The sequence below is a fragment of the Elephantulus edwardii genome, unplaced genomic scaffold, assembly GCF_000299155.1.
Source record: "Elephantulus edwardii isolate Elephantulus edwardi_28Jun2011 unplaced genomic scaffold, EleEdw1.0 scaffold00024, whole genome shotgun sequence".
Classification (NCBI taxonomy): Eukaryota; Metazoa; Chordata; class Mammalia; order Macroscelidea; family Macroscelididae; genus Elephantulus; species Elephantulus edwardii.
In genome coordinates, this window is record NW_006399774.1 from 11,657,040 (window position 1) to 11,677,088 (window position 20,049).

Consider the following 20,049-nt stretch of genomic DNA (forward strand, 5'->3'; position numbering starts at 1 on the left):
CCCCACCTCCACCCCCCAACCTCCACCACCAGCACCACCATCAGATGATGCACAGAACTGTGATAGCTCTGTGGTGACACAGTAGTATTTAGAATACACAGAAACATTTGTATTTTGTTTGTCTTACTCTCACTGCCATCGACTCAGAATCCATTGTTAACCTCATGGGATGTCCGAGCTGTAAATTGCACGGAGAAGCTTGTCTGTTTTTCTGGTGGTTTTGAGCCATGGAGAGTGTGGTCCTTATGTTAGTAGAACAGCTCCCCGTGCACAAGGCGACAGGAGCCCCCAGATTTCATTTACAACTATTGAAACCAGTGGTGGAGACCTTGGTGTCCAAGCATTGCAGTGTGTGAACACTGTCCAGTGGGCGGTATGCTGAGGTCAGCGGGGCTCACGGGCACCAGGAGCCTGGGCTTGTTTCCTCTCGGTTCTAGCTCGGGGCTCCCCAGGTTCCTCAGGCAGATGCCCACTCCCCAGGGTGACAACTTCCTGTTTATGAAATGATAATTACAGCCCTGTGAAAACAGAGCTGTCAGGCAGCTCGGCGGTCTCCCTCCCAGAACACAGGTACGAGGCAGACCTGGCTGGATGGCCCTGCTCAGGGGCTGGAACCGGGAGGGGCGTCTGAACTGCTGTTCTGCTGTGTCACCTACTGCCGGCTGCTTCCTCTCTGGGCTGGGGATGGTCTCATTGCCATGGGGGTGTTGGGAGGACTAAATGAGTCACATAGCACCTGGTACCAGGTAAGCACTACCAAGTGTGTCACCCGCTGCTGGCTGCTTCCTCTCTGGGCTGGGGATGGTCCCATTGCCATGGGGGTATTGGGAGGACTAACTGAGGTGCGTAGCACCTGGCACCACGTAAGCACCGCCAGGTGTGCCACCTGCTGTCTGGGCCCCAGATAGTGGCTTCTCTCCCCCATGAGCACTCCCTCGTTCAGGTGAAGTCACCTTTGCCTCAGCCCCAGCCCAGGAGGGTCTGAGGATCAGAACAGGGCTGTGCTCTGTGAGGTGTGCAGAGCGATCCCCAGGCCTTTCCCCCGAAGCACTCCAAGGTGTCCAGAACCTCCAGCCTCTGTTAGTGAAGCAAGCCAACATCTCAGGGCCCGGAGCCCGGTATGTCTGCTGTGGCAGTGGCCCCTTCTCTTTCTTGGTTTATTTTGGGAGCTGTTAACGCCTGCTGCTGTGTGCCTGTCCCTGGCCACCCCCGGGCACCGCTGTCCTGAGCAGGAAATGCTGGCTGCCTTCAAAAGGAGGGTGGACTGGTGCCAGGGACTCCCCCCACGCAGGGGCTGTTGAGGGAGTGCTGTTAGGAATCCGCTTCACAAGTCGGATGGAGGGATTGAAAGGAAAATTTTCCACAGCGCTTCTGATTCCCACGCCTGGCAGACTCTCTGGGCTCTGCCAGCTGGGTGGGGCCCAAGGTGAGGGGTTTCCCTACTCCCCCTGTGCAGAGCCCTTCAGGAGAGGCAGGGGTCTCCCTGGGCCTTCCTCCCACCTGACTTAGGGGATACAGCCTCCTCTAGGCTGTCGTGGTGGATGCCAACCCCACGTCACCTCTACCTGCCCTGCTTACTAAGCCCCGCCCCTGGCACCTGGCACAGAATGCCTCAAGGTCATAATCTCCCTCAGCGCCAGGGGCCTCTCTGTTCCCTTCCCACCCATCTGGGCTGTTGCAACTCCCAGAATTGAAATTACAAAACTGCCCAGTTCTCTGCCAAGGTCATCACAGACCCACAGGTGGGCGGATTTCCGGCTTCTCAAAGCTGGGTAACAGTCACTAAGTCTTTCTCCTGAGGGACCGTGAGCCTTGAACCTCTAACCTTTAGGGGAAAGTGGATTTTTTAACCCTTTGTGCACCCAGGAACTCCATCCAGAGATGGTAAACCAAACCCCAAACCCTCTCAGCTGACTGTTGCTCACATACACTGCCAAGCTGGGACCAAGCCATAGCTGACCGTCCAGCAGGTCTTCAGAGACAGCAGATCACATGGGAGATTGCTCATCCTTCTCCCATGGAGAAGCTGGTGGATTCGAACTGCCTGCCTGTGGGTTAGCAGCACAGCTTCTACCAGTTAGCCTCCCTCTAGCAACTTCACAGGAGAGAGCACATTGCCCCAGCGGGCTTGTAAGTTTGCACGTCTTTGCAGGAGCGGACAGTACCATCTTTCTCCCATGGGGCAGCTCTTGGGTTTGAACTGCTGACTTCATGGTTAGCAGCCAAGTGTCTAACTACTGCACCACCAGGCCTCCTTCCCTGTGTGATACTCAGTGATGTTTGAAGCAGGTCCCACTGGGGGTCCTTGAAGTTGGGCTGGGTGGGGCCTGGGTCTGTGGACCATAGCCTGAGGGGGGGCACTGAGCAGGGGTAGGGGACACTCACCTGGCTGCCTGTCCACTCACATGTCCTACCCGGGGACACCATCTTGGCACGTGGGTCTCTCCATCTGAGGTTGAGGAGGGTGGGGGCTGTGTCCCATCCTTCTGGGCAGAGAGCCAGGCCATCGTCCACTTCCTCAGACCTCTCCTGTGTGTGCCAGGGTCCTGCTACATAAGGACAGGGAGTGGACAGTGGCAGGGACCCCTGAGAGGGCTCTGGAAACCCCTCACGTGGCTTTGTGAGCTATTCTCTCATTAGCTCGTTTTGGAAATATTTGCCAAGTCCTTGCTGGATGTTTTCAGTGCTGGCTGACCCTTCTCCAAGCCACTGTCGAAGTGCCCACTAGCTGCTGGGTGGCACCTGCCCCTGACGAGCCCGCCCTAAGCTTGCCTGGAGGGACCCACAGGCTGTGGGGTGGTGCCCCATATCAGCTGACACCTGAAATGCCCAGGGTGTGCTGGGCAGCACCCTCGTATCAGTCTGTTCCTGAGAGACCCACAGTATGCATGTAGTGCTGGTTGGCCCGCCCATATTGGCCCACCTCTGAGGGGCCCTAAGGTATACTGGGTGGCACCCTTATATTAGCCTACCCCCACAAGGCGTCCAAGGTGTCCTGCGTAGAACCACATTAGCCTGCCCATGAAGGGGCCCCAGTGCTGGGCAACATCCCATATCATCCCAACTCTGACACCAGCCCCCTTTTGAGGGCCTGAGAGGTGTAGTGGGGCAAACCTCATCACTGGGCCCTCCATGAGGTGGGAGGGTAGGGAGGTACTAGCTGTGAGAGTTGGTGTTGGCAAGGTGTGGGCAGCATAGGAGGGCACCCAGCCACTCCTGGAGGCCTTCTTGGAGGAGGTGATTTCAGTTGCTCTGAGGGAGAAAGGAGTAAGTTACAGCAAGGTGAACCTGTAGCTGTTCTCAGGGAGCTTTGGTAGCCTAGTGGGTAAGAACCTGCGCTGCCAACCCAAAGGCACACAGTTCAAATCCACCAGCTGCTGCTCGGATGGATGGGCCACCTCCAGCATTGCGGTTTACTGCCTCTGAAAGCCTGCTCCAGCATTGTGGTTTACTGCCTCTGAAAGCCTGCTGGACGGTCAGCTCTGGGTTGGTTCCAGCTTGATGACGCAACTATGGGTGTTTGGGGGTGGAGTGTTGAAGGAACTTCAGCCAGTCAGTGTGGGGTGGGCACTGGGAGGGGGCAGTGGGGCAGTGGACATGGAGTTCTCATGGGCACGTGTTGTAGGTGTTCAGGGAACATGTTGTCACAAGTGAGATGGGGTGTTAAGAGTGGGGACTAGGACCGAGTGGCATGCTGAGGAGCTGTGGGTGACATTTGGGGACACTGTGTGGGGTGGGGTCGGGAAGGACATGGGAGCACAGCCTGGAGCTGGACGTTTGGGGAGATGATGGGATAAGTGGGGTGCGGTACGACAAAGGAGCACAACTAGAAGCTGGACAACGCAGAAAGACCCACAATCCTGCAGAATTACCCTTGTCCGTCGGTCGTAGGTGCTGTTGACTTGGTGCTAGGTCTTAGTGACCTGTGAGCATGGCACCCTGCCCCGCGCCCCCCCACCTCTGCCTGTCCCTAGCTGCCCCGGCCCGCCGTGGTCTGCCCCGGCCTGCCCTGGTCTGCCCCGGCCCGCCCTGGCTGCCCTGGCCCGCTGCCCTGGCCCGCCCTGGTCTGCCCCGGCCCGCCCCGGCTGCCCCAGCCTGCCCCTTCCTGCCCCGCCCTGCCCTGGTCTGCCCCAGCCTGCCCTGGTCTGCACTGTCCTCACAATTTCTGCCATCTTGAGCCCACTGCTGCAGCCACTGTGTCCGTCCACCCTGGGGGCGGGGCGGGCTTCCTCTTTCCTGATGACACTCTGCTTGTCCAAGCCAGACATCCTTCTCCAGGGACTGGTCCCTCCTGAGGCCTCGCCCTGTTTGCTTCTGTGAGGAATGGAGATGAGAAGCCTCTGTGAACACAGGCAGCCCCCCCCCCCCCCCGAGACCTCGGTCAGGACAGCCACTGTGAGACAAGAGGTCCCTGGGTGTCACAGTGGGCCCGGCTGCTAACTGAAACGTTAAAGAAAACCTTGTGCTCTGTTTCTGAGAAATCACCCCCTGAAAGCCTAGCAGAGCAGGGTTTTTACTCATGAATGTGGGATTGGCCGGGCTGGAAGGGACCATTGACAGCTCCCACGCTGACCCTCTCCAGGCCTGCTGGCTCCTGTCCTAAGCCCTCTTGTCGTCTTCTCTCCCAGGTGACACCACCCTGAGCTTCCTGGTCCTGGTGACTGGCTGCACCTCGGTGGGCAGAATCCCAGAGGCTGAAATCTACAAGATCACAGCCACTGACTTCTTCCCACTCCAGGACGCAGGCGGAGAGGAGGACCGGCTCTTGGCCCTGAAGAAGATACTCAACTCGGGCGTGTTCTACTTCTGCTGCTCCAACAATGGGTCCCGCTTCGACCTGACTGTGCGGGCGCAGAAGCAGGGCGGGGACCCCTATGAAAGCGGGAATGCCTTCTTCTGGTGAGGGACCATCACCTCTCACCCTAACCCTGACCCCCACCTCCCAGCCCCATCCTGTTCTACCATGAGTGACCCCTCCACTCCCACCCAGGATCACCCAGGTGGAACTCCAACCCTCACTCCCCACCCCTGTCCTGTTCTAACATGAGTGACCCCCCCCCATCCCTGCCCTGGATCACCTTCACCTGAGGGTGGCCATCCGGGCCTGGTAAGGGCCTGTTACCTCTCACCTTAACCGTAACTCTCACCCCCCGCCCCCCCGAATCACCCAAGGGTCACCATCCGGGCCTGGTAAGGGACTGTCACCTCTCACCTTAACCCCCACTCCCCACCCTGCCCTGGGTCTGCCGAGGGTGGCCGTCAGGCCTGCTCAGTGTGAGCACGACGGAGGGTGGACACGTTCCCTGCCTCCAGGGTGCTAGATGTGGGCTTGGAATCTTCGAGTGATGTAAACTGCTAATATGCTAACCAGTACTGAAAAGGTGGAGAGTTCAAATCCACCCAGGGACAGCTCAGAAGAAAGGCCTGGCAATCAACCTACTTCTAAAAACTCAGTCACAGAAACCCCATGGAGCTCGGTTCTCCCCTGTCGTGCATGGGGTCAGAATCGTTAAGGGGGCTTGTGCCTCGTGTATGGGCAGCTGTTCATGCTTCCAGGAAGATTTTAACGCCTTTGTCCACTTCATGGGCTTAGTTAACCCCCAGCGGCCAGTGACCCCTGGGCTCTGTTCAAAGACCCTTGGTGGCACAGAGGTGAAGCATTTGATTCCATAAGCTCCCACTCACCTGGCTGACTTCGTCCCGTGAGGGCTGGTGACCATGAAAAGCGGCTCTGATGCTGTAGGAAGGTGTTATGAGAGAGATGCCACCTGCCCCGATGTAGGGCAGGATCTGAGGAGGACAGCACGGCGTTGTCCACTGCCTGTAATGGGCACGTGAGCAGGAGGAGACCCTGCTTGCCTGGAGCACTGGGTACCCACCGTGTCAGGGACTGTGAACTTGAAGGGGTGTGGATTCTGTAGAAAGGGCTGTGGGATGTGGGGGGGGGACACCCAGCTTCTGTTCAGAGAAAGGCTCAGGGCCATGGTTCTGCATGTGTCCCCAAGTCCTCCTGGGGGATCTGTGGTGATTGTATGATTGCACCACATGCTAACCTGGAGGTCTACCTGGGGCACCTCAGAAGAAAGGACTGGCAATCTATTTCTGGAAGACCAGCCGCTGAAACCCCGGTGGAGCCCTGTTCTACTCAGACACACACGGGGGTGTCGCGAGTTGGGGTCCACTTGATGGCTGTTGGTTTGACCTGGTTACAGGAGAATGAATTTCCACCTGGGCTGGTTAACGTCTGGGGTTGGATGGTCCAGCAGTTCTGGGCTGGATCTGGTTTCTGCTCCCCCCCCGCTCCCCCCAACCCCAGCTGGCATCCAAGGAGGTATCTGCAGGCTCTGGGGGTGCATAGAGGGCTCCCTAGGTCTGCAGGGTGCCCTGTCAGAGTGCAGAGAAGCAGAGGGGCCACCTCAGAGGACAGGAAGCCGAGGGGTACTCTGGCCTCTGCGCAGGCCATGTGGAGAGTGAGCTGCTCTGCTGGGCGTGGAGGACACAGGAAATAATGCAGAGAGGTGGTGGTTGAGGGTGCCGGGGCCCAGTCACTCCATGAAGTTCCCTCTGATATGGTCCTGGGCCTGAGAGGAGGCTGCGTGGGTCAGTGCCCAGCTGCAGGACATGGTGCCAGCTCTGAGCAGAGACCTCAGAACTGACCTGGGCCAGTGAGTCACCGCTGCTGGCTGGTGAGCCTGGACATTGTCCCAGTGGCCGAGCCCAAGCCAGATGCTTAGATCTGGGAGAGCGTGGGGTGACGGTCCCTCGGAGATCACAGTGGTCACTCAGAGATCACAGTGTCGGCCTTTCCCCTCACAGCTCCACCCTGGAGGGACCACCGGGCCCCACTCTCCTGTACACTCGAGGGTCCTTCCTGCTTGGGTGTGGGTGTCCTCCCGCCCAGGCTCAGGAGAGGCTGACTCACAGGACCAGGGGTCACCTGGGGTTATTCCGCTTCGGATGCCCAGGACGGTGGTCATGACTGCCTGGTCAGCTGACTCTGGAATGTTCTGGAAGCCTTGCTTTGCTGCCGCGTGCGCATTCATGGCATTGGTCACTGAGCGGGTGGGCAGGTCTTAGAGTGAGTGACGCAGGGTGTGAAGCATTGCTCCGTGGCCTGTCTCCAGCAGATGTGCTCGGGACAGTGGAGATGTGGGCTGAAGGGGTTGGAGGAGGGGTCTAGAGCCTGAGTTAGCAGAGAGCTGAGAGGGGTGGGGGTGACTTCTCATAGAAGGGGAGGCAATGGCTATGAGAAGGGTGCATCCAGCAGTGAGGAGGACCTACAGATGGTGGTGTCCCCCTTAGACAAGTAGGACATCGTGGTCCAGCTTGATGTCTGACATAAGGAGGCTCCCACGATGGTCTTCATTCCCCAAGGGGCGGTGGGCTCAGGGCTGGCTTGGCCCCTGGTGTATAATGTAGAGGTGGACGTAGCCGAGGTGTGCCCCAGGGCCTGCTGGTACATGCACCTTAGCTGAGTTATCACTTCCCAGAGCAACCCCTTCTTTGGGAGGGGGAGGCCCAGGGATGTGGGAGATGGAGAGGATAGGCCCTTCGGAGCCAGGACTGACCTGAACAGTCTCCACCCAGGCCCAGGCCACGTGGAGCCCGACTTTGCGACCTTGGCTAGGACTGGGCTTCTCTGAGCCTCAGTTTCTGAATCTGTGGAATGGGGCCAGTGTTCCTAACTTTCACAAACAGCCCTTTTGAGGATGAAATGAGCTTATCTGGAAGTCCCTCAAATGGGCCTGATCTGCTAGGTCAGCGCTGCTGTCATCCCACAGCTACTGTCACTGACACCAGGGTGCCTCGGGGCATGGCAGCCCCTGGGGATGGGGTGGGGTGGAGACCTTGTACTTGAACTAAGGTTTACTGGCTTTCCACCCTTTATTACTTATGTTGGATTCTGTGCCCAAGCCTTCATTATCATGTCCCAGTGTGTGTATAATATTGAAATAAACATGCGTATGTTGGGTATGCCATTGAATTTTAAAGTGATTGGGTCTAGGGGAAAATGTGGAGATCACAGGGTAAAACCCAGGGCGTCTAGGAAATTCTCTGAAGGTCCATTCCTGGCTTTGCTTCCAGGGAACCTTGTAACAAGGCTTCCTGTCAGGGGAGAGAAGGCCCAGGAGGATTCAGTGGTTAATGCAAGTAGGTGCTGGCTGGAAGGTTGAAGGTTCAAGTTCACCCAGGAACATCTGGCTGTCTCCTGAGCCGTCAGCTGTTGAAAACCCCTTAGGGCCAGTTTTGTTCCGACCCATGAAATGCTTTGAGTTGAAGTTGAATTGATGGCATCTGGTTTACTGGGACAGGATCCACCCCCCCCCCCAGCCCTTCCACACGTCTCTGGGGTCTTCCGGGGCTACCTGTCTGTGGTGGAAAGTGCCTGGGGGCATTATGCCTTTGCCACCCCTTCTCCCCGAGCCTGCGTCCTGGGCCCCCAGGTGCCTCTGACACCTCTCAGGACACCCTGGTCACCTCTCCGCTCTGCAGGAACCAGCTGTTGCACGTGCCTCTGAAGCACCACCAGGTGAGCTGCTCCGACTGGCTGCTGAAGGTCATCTGCGGGGTGGTGGCCATCCGCACTGTGTACGCCTCGCACAAACAGGCCAAGGCCTGCCTCATCTCCCGCATCAGCTGCGAGCGGGCCGGCGCTCGCTTCCACACCCGCGGGGTCAATGATGATGGCTACGTGTCCAACTTCGTGGAGACGGAGCAGGTGAGTGGCCGGGCTGTGGCTCGGGGCGCTCAGTGTAGCCACAGACCAGACACACAGGTCCGTGGGGTTAATGCTGCCTCCTGGTGACGCGTGTGCTGCAGGGTGGAACTGCCCCGTGTGGTTTCCTGGTCCCGTCGTTTACAGAGCAGTTTCCAGGCCTTTCTTCCTCAGTACCAAGAAGTGGTTAGAACCACCGACCTTTAAGTGACTGTCGCTGAGTCACTTCCAACTCGCAGTGACTCTGTGGGTCTCATCCCGCGCCATCTTCACAGCTGGTCCTGTGTTTGAGGCCGTGGTGCTGTCTGGGTCAGTCCATCTCATCTCTAATCTTCTTTCTCTCTGACCTTCCACTTCTCCAAGCTTGATGTTCTTCCACCGTGATGGCCGTCCTCATCGTATCCAAAGTCTCCCGACCTCACTTGTAAGGAATATTCGAGGTGCACTTCTTCCAGAGAAACTGCTTGAGGTTAGCAGCGAGTATATCCTGTGTCCACCCCCTGGGGACCTGGACCTGAATTCTTCCTCCACCCAGATCCTGACCCCCTCCTGGGACTCAGCACGGACAGAAAGGCAGGAGGATGTGGGAGAAGTTTCTGAGGTGCTGATGGACACTGGATTGTGTAACTGGGCTGGGCCTGCACATCCAGCCAGGGCTGTCGAGTGGGTATTTTTGACTCCACTTCTCATGTGGGAGAATGTTGCTTACTTGAAGTATTTTTAGCTAAAAAGGAATCAAGACCCTTTGCTGTGGTCACCCACAAGTGGAAGTTCTTCAAAGAACAGCTGATGAATGAAACCCTCTGCTTGGAAAAGCTTCTCAGGACGATGGGACCCCGGAAAGGAGAGAGAAGGATTGAGTCTGTTTTTATTCAGCCAACGAGCTAAGTGGAGTGGCTCCTGGGAAGAGCCAGGCTGATCCCCGGGGTGGGCTGTCTCAGCTCCCAGGTGTACACCGTGTGCTTCACCCGTTGATTTTTCTGTCTGACTTGCTGTCTGCAGGCTGCAGCTCTGAGAACCTCAGCGAAGACACAGGTATAACACACAGCGGGGGCTTGTTGATTTGGGAGACTCGGTTTTGTGGTTCCTTGTCCCTACTGCTGCTGCCAGCAGAGGGATTGCTTGTGAGAACCCAAAACCAAACCCGAGCCTGCCGCCACTGAGTTGATTCTAACTCTCAGTGTCCCTGTCGGACAAGGTAGAATTCTCCCAATAAGATCCTCCCAAGGAGAAACCCCAGAGGAGTCTTCTGTGTGCTCACGTGCTGGAGGAGGCCGGCGGTCCAGCTCTGAGCCTCAGGTCTCAGGAGAGCTGCGTCTGGGGAGGCTCCACGGGCAGTGAGCAAGGCAGCGAGCAGGGCAGCGAGCAGGGCAGCAGGCTGCTGGCTTCAGAGGCTAACAAGTCCCAAATCAGCAGATACAGGAGGCTGCTGGCTCAAGCCGCATGCAGGACCGGGTAGAAGCTCGCTAGCTTTGCCATAGCGTCCAGGTGTACATCCAGTGCAGGCCACACCCAAAGCAGACTTCCCTCCTTTAGACCAAGGCTGGTGACGTCGTTCCTGAGCCGGCTCTTTACCAACGGAGAGTTTAGAATTTAGAGCCTCCAGGATCCTTCCATTCTGCTGGGAATCATGGCCGTGTTCACACGTACCGTTAACCATCATCTCCCTCACACAGCTTTAGCCTGTCCAGCTTTTTCACAGGGCTGCGGGTCACTGACGTCATTAACCTTGATCCATGAAATGTTCCTGTCACTGTCAACTGGACTTTCCAAAAGGATTCAGCCACTCGGAGGTCAGGGGATGTGACCCTGTGGCAGAGGCCTCTGTAGATGTGCGACCTTTGGCTTCCTCTCCGCTCAGTCTCTTTCTCCGCTTTCCCACAGTGAGCAGGCGTTTTCCCAGGCCTGGATAGTTGTTTCACACCCGCGTGTCTGCAGACAGAGTTTTTCCCCTCATGTTTTCACGGTAATGGCTGGGGCTGGGGCAAGGCCTCGTCTTCTCATCTCCTGATTCCCACAGGGCCTTAGAGAAATGCCTGAGGAGAACCAGCCACTCGCCAGCGTCCAGGGCGCTGCCATGCCTCCACCTTCCCCCTCAGGATGAGCAGGGGCTTCTGCTCCCGTCAGCCTTTGGGCCCTTCCTGGCTTCTTTGCTGGCTCGGGCATCCTTTTCTGTCCTCTGGGCTCTGGAACACAACAACACGTGCTGGGTGCATTGGTGCTGTCTCCAGTAAGGGCAGGCTGACCGGCAGCCAGAAACCCCAGCTGTTGTTGGCTCGGGGAACCGCAGGTGCTGCTGACTGAGGCCCGGCTCTGCGTGTTTAACCCCTCGGTGGTTTTGCTTTCTCCACAGACTTGTAACAGGGCGTGAGGCTTGTTGGAGATTGAAGTATGTCTCCCAAAATAAATGCTGTCCACCCTAACACTTGTAGGCCTGTGATGTTAGCAAAGGACATGGAGCGTACCGTGGACTGCCAGAAAGACAAACAAACATCCTGGGAGAAGTGCAACCAGGGTCTCCTTAGAAGCAAGGATGGTCAGGCTTCAGCTCACACACTCTGGTCATGTTGTCAGGAGCCGGTCCTTGGAAAAGGAAGGCATCATGCTTGGAAAAGTAGAGGATTGGCGGAGGAGATCCTTAATGAGACGGACTGACACAGTAACCGCATCAAAGAGCCCACGCATAGCAGACACCATGGGGCTGGGGCCGAATCAGGCAGGTCTCAGTCCATTGTTCCCGGGGTCACTGTGAGCTCAGCTGACCCCGCAGTGCCTACCAGCTACAGCACACCCTGGACATGAACCCTTCTTGGAAGCCGGATTCCCTTAATCATATCATCACTTAATGAGGCCGTATCACTGTAGGCTGTGTCCTACGTCTAGTGACTTTTGAGACGTAGTAAGGTCAGGCTAGACCGAGAACTGGAAACATGAATGGCAGGAGGAGGTGGGGCTCAGAGAGGCTGAGCTGCCAGCCCTCCCCTGGAGCTCACCCTGAGTTCAGACCCTGCCCCTCACTGTGTCCCGTTTTGTCTGTTCAAGTCCCCGCTGATGGCATTTCTGAGACAGCAGCGTTGAGGGACTGAGTTTCTGCGCCCAGAGCACCCCTTTGCTGGCCAATGGGCCCGAGCCTGCTTAGAATAGCCCACCATGGTTCTTCCTGGGGGACAGACAGGCCAGGGTGTTCTCAGTGACTCAGAGAGACCCTAAGAGTGACCTGGGATGTGAGAGGCGACAATCCCAACCAGGACAGGTGAGAACTCACTTCCCAGACCACGTGAAGGTGTCCTTGCTGCCACCAGGAGGTGGACCCAAGCACATCCCAGTGGTGTGTCATCTGTTACCGACCATGTAGCCAGACAGATCAGGGGTGGCCCTCTTAGGTCGACTTCTGCCCTCCCAGTGACGTCCGGCCAGTGCCTGGCCAGAGACAGAGAAGTCACCGGCTAGATGAAGACCAGGAGAGGCCATGCCTAGAGTCTGTGTGGGGCTACAGGGAGCAGAGACAGGGAGAGGGCAGTGAAGGCCCAGGCTGGGCCCTGTGTTGCCTGTCATCAAATAAACCCACTGCCATCAACGCTTGGCCACCCTCCATCAAGTCTCTGAGGCTGGAGATCATGAGGGCACTAGTGCCCGAGACTGGAGGCAGCTGATTGACTGGTCACTTTGCTTTGACAGTTGTCTGACTGGGTTCCCCGAGGAGCAGACCAGCTTCCTGGGGGAACTTGGCGGGCCCTTCAGAAAGTAAACGCTCAGGATCCTGGGAGGGGGCACTTCCTGGACCTGAACCAGAACCACCACATATATCTCCATGGCCAGCTGTGTGTGTGCACGTTTGTACACGTATGTGTGTGTCTGTGTGTGGGGGGAGATGGGAGTGTGAGAGGGTGAGTGTGTGTGAGAGAGAGAGGGTGCATGTGTGAGGGGGAGAGATGGGAGTGTGAAAGGAGGGAGTGTGAGGGTAAGTGTGTGTGAGAGAGGGTGCATGTGTGAGAGGGAGAGATGGAGTGTGAGAGGGTGAGTGTGTGTGTGTGTATGCATACCTGGCACCTGGTCCCTGCAGCACTTTGTGTACCCCTTGGTCAGCACTGGCCTGGTCAGTACTGGGGGCACAGGACTGACATGTGGACCCAGGTGGCAGCCTCCCCAGTGCAGGGTGCCATTCTCTCTGGAGTGGGCAGACCCCTGTGGACACAGGCTCAGTGGGTCCCACTGCCAGCTCTGCTTTCCCAGCCGCCCCTGAATGACTAATGCATGTGCCACCCAAGCACCATCTCCCAGCGTGGAAAGCGACCCGGTAAGGGAGAGGCAGCGAGCCGTGGAAAGGACCGGCCGGCCATCCTGCCAGGCCAGCGTCTGGTTACCAGATAGGGGCCGCACATCTGATACCGGCTCCTCGTGTCCTCTGAAGACTCTCTTACATGACATGCGTGGTCTGGAGGTCCCCTCGGAGTGGGGTGCCTGGGGGTGGCGAGGAGGGACAGTTTTTAAAACAGAAGTAGAGATTCTATCCATGTAGGCACCATCATGCAGAAGACTGGGGAAGCCGTGTTGTGTGTGGAGGTAGTGTGTGTCAGGGCACTGGAACAGGGCCAGGATCAAAGGCAAGTTCAGCTCTTCAGTCCACAAGCTCAAGGTTGACTGGAGTAGGCATTCTTGGCAGTGACTGTCCTTTATGCTTTGTTAAGGCCACTGCCGTTAGCAGAGTAACAAGGTAAAAATGGGGGCTTAAAGGCAGGCCGTGTGGGAGCCACAGGGGCTCAGTGGAGAGTTCTCCCCCTCCATGACGGAGACCCAGGTTCCATTCCCAGCCAGTGAGCCTCATGCGGTCAGTTCTGGGAAGAGAGGCCTGGATGTGAAAGCTAGCCTGTGACCACCCTGTGGGTGACTGTAGCTGTGGTGGAGATGGTGCAGGACAGGACAGCGTGCACCCAGTTGGCGCAGTGCCACCATGAGCCAGGGCTGACTGGATGGCAGCTGACCACTGAGGAAGGTCTCCCCGGATCCGAGTGCAGCCTGCTTGGTCCCCAATGTGGCTGGCCCTGCGGGGCCTTGGGGAGGTCAGTGAGGTCACGTCCTGAGAGGGTGGCCCCGCCTGTTGCAGCTGACCCTGGGGACAGGGCACTCGGTCAGTGGCATGGCACTGGGCCTGGAGGCCGCCGCGCTGGCCCGAGGAGAGGGCCATCCGCGCGCCGGCTGTGGTGTTGGGTCTCGGCGGGATCCGGTTACGCAGCCGGGCACTCGCCGTCACTGACCCTCCTCTATGTCTCCTCCCCGAGCAGACAATTTACATGGATGATGGGGTGTCGTCTTTTGTCCAGATCCGGGGCTCCGTGCCGCTGTTTTGGGAGCAGCCAGGCCTTCAGGTGAGTCATGGGGACCCCACCGTGACCATGAGTGGCAGCCACCGCCTTCTGGTCCTCACCACGGGGCAGTCCCCAGCGGGATCTTTAGCTGCTACGGCCTCAGCTCATCTCAGCCTGGCTGTGAGCTCGTGGCTGGGGTATGTGCTGTGTGTGTGTGCACACGTGTGAGAGCGTGTGTGTGTGTGTGTTGTGGATGTGCTGGTGTGTGGAGTGTGATAGACATATCTCTGTGTGTTAGCGTATGAAGAAACGTGGATGTGGGAACATGGGTGTATGTACGAATGTTGTTGTTGTATACCTCACAGTCAGAACTGACCCATAGCTGACCCTCCGGTGGGTTTTCAGAGGCAGTTAATCTCATGGGAGGAGATTGCCCATCTTTCTCCCATGGAGCAGCTGGTGGCCTCGAACCATACGCCTTTGGGATTGCAGCACAGCTTCTTGCCACTAGGCCATGTGTGCTCCTTATGTACACACAGGGTGTATATGTGTATAAGTGTCCGTGTCGGTGTGTACATCTGTGTGAATGCCTGTTTGTGGATGTGGTATGTGTATGCGTGAGTGTACTGGGTGGGGCGTGTGTTTGTGTGCGGACGTGTGAGGGTGTACCTATGTGTATGCAGAAGTGTATGTGTACGTCGTATATGTGTGGATGTGCAGGTGTGTGGAGTGGCATTCATCCATGTGTGTGAATAGGTGGTGAATGTTCTCTGTGTGTGTGTCTGTGGTGGTGTTAGGTGCCATCCAGCCGAGAATGACCCCTGTGAACAACAGGTCTGAACCCTGTCCTGTGCTGTCGAAGTGGACACACAGACGTGTGTGATCTGTCTGTGTGAGGGGACTCGTGACTGTGTGTGGATATGTGCATATCCATGAGTGTACATGTGTGACTGTGTAAACATGGGGGTGGGGAGCGTGTGTGTATTGTGTTTGTATGAAGGTTTGCGTAAGTGTGTCTATGTGTACTGTATATATGTATCTACGTGTGGTGTTTTATGTAGACAGCACACACTCTGGTCCCGCTTTGGCCTGGCAAGCGTGTCCTGTGTGTGTGTGTGTGTGTACACATGTGTGGTGTTTTTATGTAGACAGCACACACTCTGGTCCCGCTTTGGCCTGGCAAGTGTGTGCTCGCTCTCTGTGTTTGTACACGTGTGGTATTCTTATGTAAACAGCACATACTCTGGTCCTAACTTCAGCCTGGCAAGTGTAAGCTGTGTGCGCGTGTGTATTTACACATGTGGTATTTTTATGTAGACAACACACATTATGATCCAGGCTTTGGCCTGCCAAGCATTTGCTCTGCGTGTGTGTGTGTGTGTGTGTGTGTGTGTGTGTGTGTGTGTGTGTGTGTATGTGTGTGTTTGTACACGTGTGCTATTTTTATATGGACAGCACACACCATGGTCCCAACTTCAGCCTGGCAAGCATGTACTGTGTGTGTGTGTGTGTACATGTGTGATATTTTTGTGTAGACAACACACACCGTGGTCCTGACTTTGGCCTGGCAAGGGTGTGCAGTGCTTTCTGCCGGCCTGAGTGCAATGCAGGGGTGTCTTTGCTGAGGAAGTGAGCCACATGGGGTACTCAGGGATTATTATGTCAACTTACAACCCAAATTCAGTGATTCAGAGTGTGGCCACAGCGCTGTCAAGGATGGTGACAGAGAGGACCCTGCCTGGCCTTAGGGTCTGGTGTTGGGGGTGCCTGTGCCGAGCCCCGTGAGAACCACACAGCTTCCTGAGTTCTAAAAATACCTCCGGCCGTACCCACAGTCACTGGTGCCAAAGGAATGTGGCGCTCTGACTTAGGGGCGAGGACAGGGGGAGCATTTTGTCCAGGACACACTTGTCCTGGGTTTATCTCCAAGGCCACTGGGCAGTGCCCTGGGCCCCTTCGCCATCTTGGGAAGTGCTGACCTCTGGAGGGCTCACAGGTCCTCTCCATGGCCTTGTCACTTTCGGTTCTTCTTACTGGGGCTCAAGTTACCTTGTGAGATGCGGGGCCAGGGCTGCAGGGAGTGGGGTACCATTGCCAGGCTATGGGGTTTGGCCAAACAGGGCTCGGGTCCCAAGGGCCAGTTCACCAGTTAGCACGGCCCTGGCCAGGACATGGTATCAGTGACTTCATGGCTGTGACCGGCCTGTGCTGGCCGTCCTGGGAACCAGCCATGTTCACTCTCGAGGCAGATGGGACCAAGTCTCACTGGTGGCTTCATGACATGTGCCAGGCCTTTCCGTGTGAACAGAGCAGCAAGGTGGACAGACTGACATGGCACTAGAGGCAGCACACATATGGCCTTCGTGACATGTGGGACATTCCTGTGGGGGTTCTAAAAAAGATGGGGTTTGCTTTTATTAAGCAGATTTGTTGTTGTTGTTATGTGCTGTCGAGTCACCTGTGACTCATAATGACCTTAAGTACAACAGATCTAAACTCTGCCCTATCCTGTGCCAATCTCACTATCCCTGACACACCTACCCCCATTACCCCAGTCACTGAATCAGTCCATCTCCTAGAGGGTCTTCCTGTCCTGTGCTGTTCCTCCACCCTCCCAAGCATGATGTCCCTCTCCAGGGATTGGTCCTTCGTTGCAGCATGTCCAAAGTATGTCAGACGGAGGCTCAGAATCCTTGCTTCTAATGAGAAGCCTGGCTTCACCCTCTCCAGGACAAACCTGTTCATTTTCTTAGCAGTCCATGGTATATTCAATACTCTTCTCCAATGCCACAGCTCAAAGGCATCCATTCTCCTGTCATCCCTAGTCATTGCCCAGTTCTCTGATGCATAACAAGTGATTGCAAAGACCATGGCCTGTATCAGGCACACCTTAGTCTCCAGAGAGACACTGTTGCTCTTCATTGCCTTGGAGAGGTCCCTCACAGCCCACTTCCCCATTGCAATATGTCTCCCCCCCCCCAGCTGCTGGTGCCAAGAGTGTTGACTGTGGAGCCAAGCACACTAAAACTATGAATAATATCAGTCTCTTCACCATCGAACGTGATGCTGCCAATCGGCATTTACTGAGATATAATTTACCTGCCACAAGGTTCACCCATTTAAAGCGTATGTGATTTTTTGTCTATTTATTGTGTTGTATAATCACCACCAGGCTCTAATATTAGAACACTTTCATCACCAGCAACCCCCCTGCACCCATGAGCGGTCACATCCGTGACCCTCAGAAAGTCACTGTCATCAAGTCGATTCTGATTCGTTGTGGCCCTGGAGGACAAAGCAGACCCCTCTCATGGGGCTTCCTTATGGAAACTGCCTGCCTGCCACATTCCTCCTGTGGGTTCAAGCTATGGCCTTTCAGTTAACAGCCCAACACTTCACCCACGGCGCCACGAACAAGCAAGCCCACTTCCCCCAGCCAGCTCCAGGTCACAGCCGCCCTCGTGTGGGGTTTCCCAGGCTGTAAATCGTAATGGGGAGAAACTGCTCTCCTCCGTCCTCAGAGCACCCAGCTGATGCAGACCACTGACGTCAGGTGGCAGTCCAGTGCCCTACACACTGCAGCACCAGGGGGCCGTGAAGCCACTTCTGTCTCTAACTCAACCCACGGCCATCAACTCATAGCTGACCCTCTGTTGGGTTCCCGAGGCTTCTGACAGCCAGGAGGAGGAGATTATCCATCATTCTCTCACTGAGAGGCCAGAGGCTTTGAACTGCGCCTGAGTGGCCTTTGGGGTAGCAGCACCCCCAGAATTAGCAGCATCCCTAGAATTAGCACTATAGCTTCCCTTCTGGGCCTTCCAACAGTTTTAGAAACTTGATTATTTTTCTATGGATGTTTTTTTTTCTAAAGCGTCTTGAATTCTAAATTGATAGAGGATGAAGATAACATAATAAGTGAGTTGTTGCTTCTGAATTGTGCGCTGTTGAGTTGGAACTGACCCACTGCTGACCCTTCAGTGGATTTTCTGAGGCAGAAAACCACACAGGAGGAGATTGCTCACTTTTCTGCTGTGGAGCAGCTGGTGGATTCGAACCCTGTGCCTTTGGGATTGCAGCGCAGCTTCTTACCACTAGGCCACCAAAGCTCTTCTCACCTAATTAATGAGCACAGACAAAACAGCGAGGCCTCACAAATGCACACGCAGTACAAGCGGCGTGGTCGTGGGGTTTGAGCAGGGCCGTGAGAGGCCATCATTTCTTCCATCCCTCCCGGATCAGGAGTCCTCATGAGATCGCCAGTCCCTGTGCCTCTAGACTGACCAGCTGACCACAGAAGTTGCCTCCAGGAGAGGCCTGGTGACCTGGCCGGGGACGTCCAGCCACGGAAAGCCCTGTGGGCACAGTGCTGACACTCGGGGTGGGGGTGGGGTCACCAGGGCCTGGAGGGACTTCCACAGGACTGTCCCTGCTTTTGGCCTGGTTTATTCCTGACAGTGTTCCAAAGTGGGCAAAAGTCCATTCTGTGCCCACCTCGTTGACTTAAAGCCTCTAAGAGCTTTTCCTTTCCCCATCGGCTTCCTTTGTCCATCTGCTCTCATGTTTCCAGGATTTTTCAATTCTCTCCCCTTCAATGTCCCCCTCCCTCCCCCTCAGTGTTCTTCTCCCTCCTTGGTGTCCCCTCCCCCTCCTCTGTGTCCCACTCTCCCCTCCAGTGTCCCCTTCCCCTCCCCTCCCCCCTCCTCAGTGTTCTCCCTCCTCCTCTCCCTTCTCTCCCCATCCCTCTGCCCGGGCTGATCATTTCTCTGCACGTTTTCTCAGAGACACTGCTTCATTACAGACTCCTGAGTCTTGATTCTACTTCCAGAATCATGTACCTTTTAACAATTGTATCTCCATTATGTAAATAGGTTTTCCAGTTTATAAATAGCCACCATGAAATTTTAGCTGCCAGTTGAATTCCTCTCCTGGATAAGTTACTCAAGACTGTATTTTTTTATCGTGTCCTCTCTGCTGAAGAATGTGTGCCCCTTGCCGGCTGGCATCTTCCTTTCCCCTGACATTCACATGCGGACACGTGGCTTGGGCAGGTGTGTTACATCCGCTGTCAAGTTCTTGTGACGCAGCCGCTGGAGGAGGCTGAGGCATGGAAAGTCCCCTCTGTTCTCCCTTCCTGTCCCCACACATGCCTTTTCCCCAGCAAACACGGAGCCTGTTCTCCTGGGAAACAGGGCACTGGGCGGGCTTCGAGCCTGCCCTCCTGGGAAGCAGGGTGCTGGGTGGGCTTCCTTCTGTTTTTGGACCTTTGTTCCAAGAAGGGCAGGCGGTGGTTCTCAGCACAGCAGTTTTGTAGAGGAGCCAGAGGGCCTAGTGAAGGGCAGAGGGACTCCCAGTGATGAGAGGCGTGGGCGCAGAGGCCCTGGCCCGGTGTTCTCTCTCCAGCCTCCCGGGTCCTGCAGCTCAGAGGAGGACCACAGGGCAGTGTCTTAGGGATTCAGGGTGTGAACCTGGGCTCAAGAGAAAATTCTTGCGCTGCATTCGGAATGCTGTTCTTTGGAGGGATTGTTTCTCTTTGCAAAGCCTAACCTTTCAAAAACCTAATCTGTTGCCGTAGAGTGAATGTTGACTCATAGTGACCCTACCCTAAGGACAGGCTTCAGTCACTTCTGTAGGGTGTCCAAGACAGTGAAGGTTTTCTTTTTTAATTGAGATTTTAATGCAGGTTTATAGAGAACTTGGATTTCCATTCATTCATTCATTCATTGTTGCACATTTTCCTTCCTGCCCCTCCTGAGTTTGCTTTTTCTCTTTGGAAAACAAAAATCTTTAATTGTTGTTCTCCCCCTCCCAAGTCCACTTTAATATACAGCTTTTACTCTGGACTGTTGTCATGCAAATAATTCTTAATCATATAATCTCTTAAAGCAGTTCTTTCTCTCATCTGTTTCAATGCTGTGTACATTATTTATCCCCTCTTTTCTTTTGACAGTGAAGGGTTTTTTTTATTAATTTAGTTTGTTTATTTTTCATTTCAATGAACATCTACAGAGATTTTGGAATTCCATTCAT

At 55.6% G+C, this 20,049-nt stretch overlaps 1 protein-coding gene across 1 annotated transcript in view; it reads left to right on the plus strand.

Annotated features, from left to right (window-relative positions):
* Positions 1-20,049, plus strand: part of SYNJ2 (synaptojanin 2) — a 162,868-nt gene that overhangs the window by 58,756 nt on the left and 84,063 nt on the right. Inside the window, exons 5-7 of the mRNA XM_006882758.1 lie at positions 4,605-4,899; positions 8,494-8,719; positions 13,999-14,082. Coding sequence (XP_006882820.1) covers positions 4,605-4,899; positions 8,494-8,719; positions 13,999-14,082 — 605 coding nt within the window. The remainder of the gene's footprint in view (positions 1-4,604; positions 4,900-8,493; positions 8,720-13,998; positions 14,083-20,049) is intronic.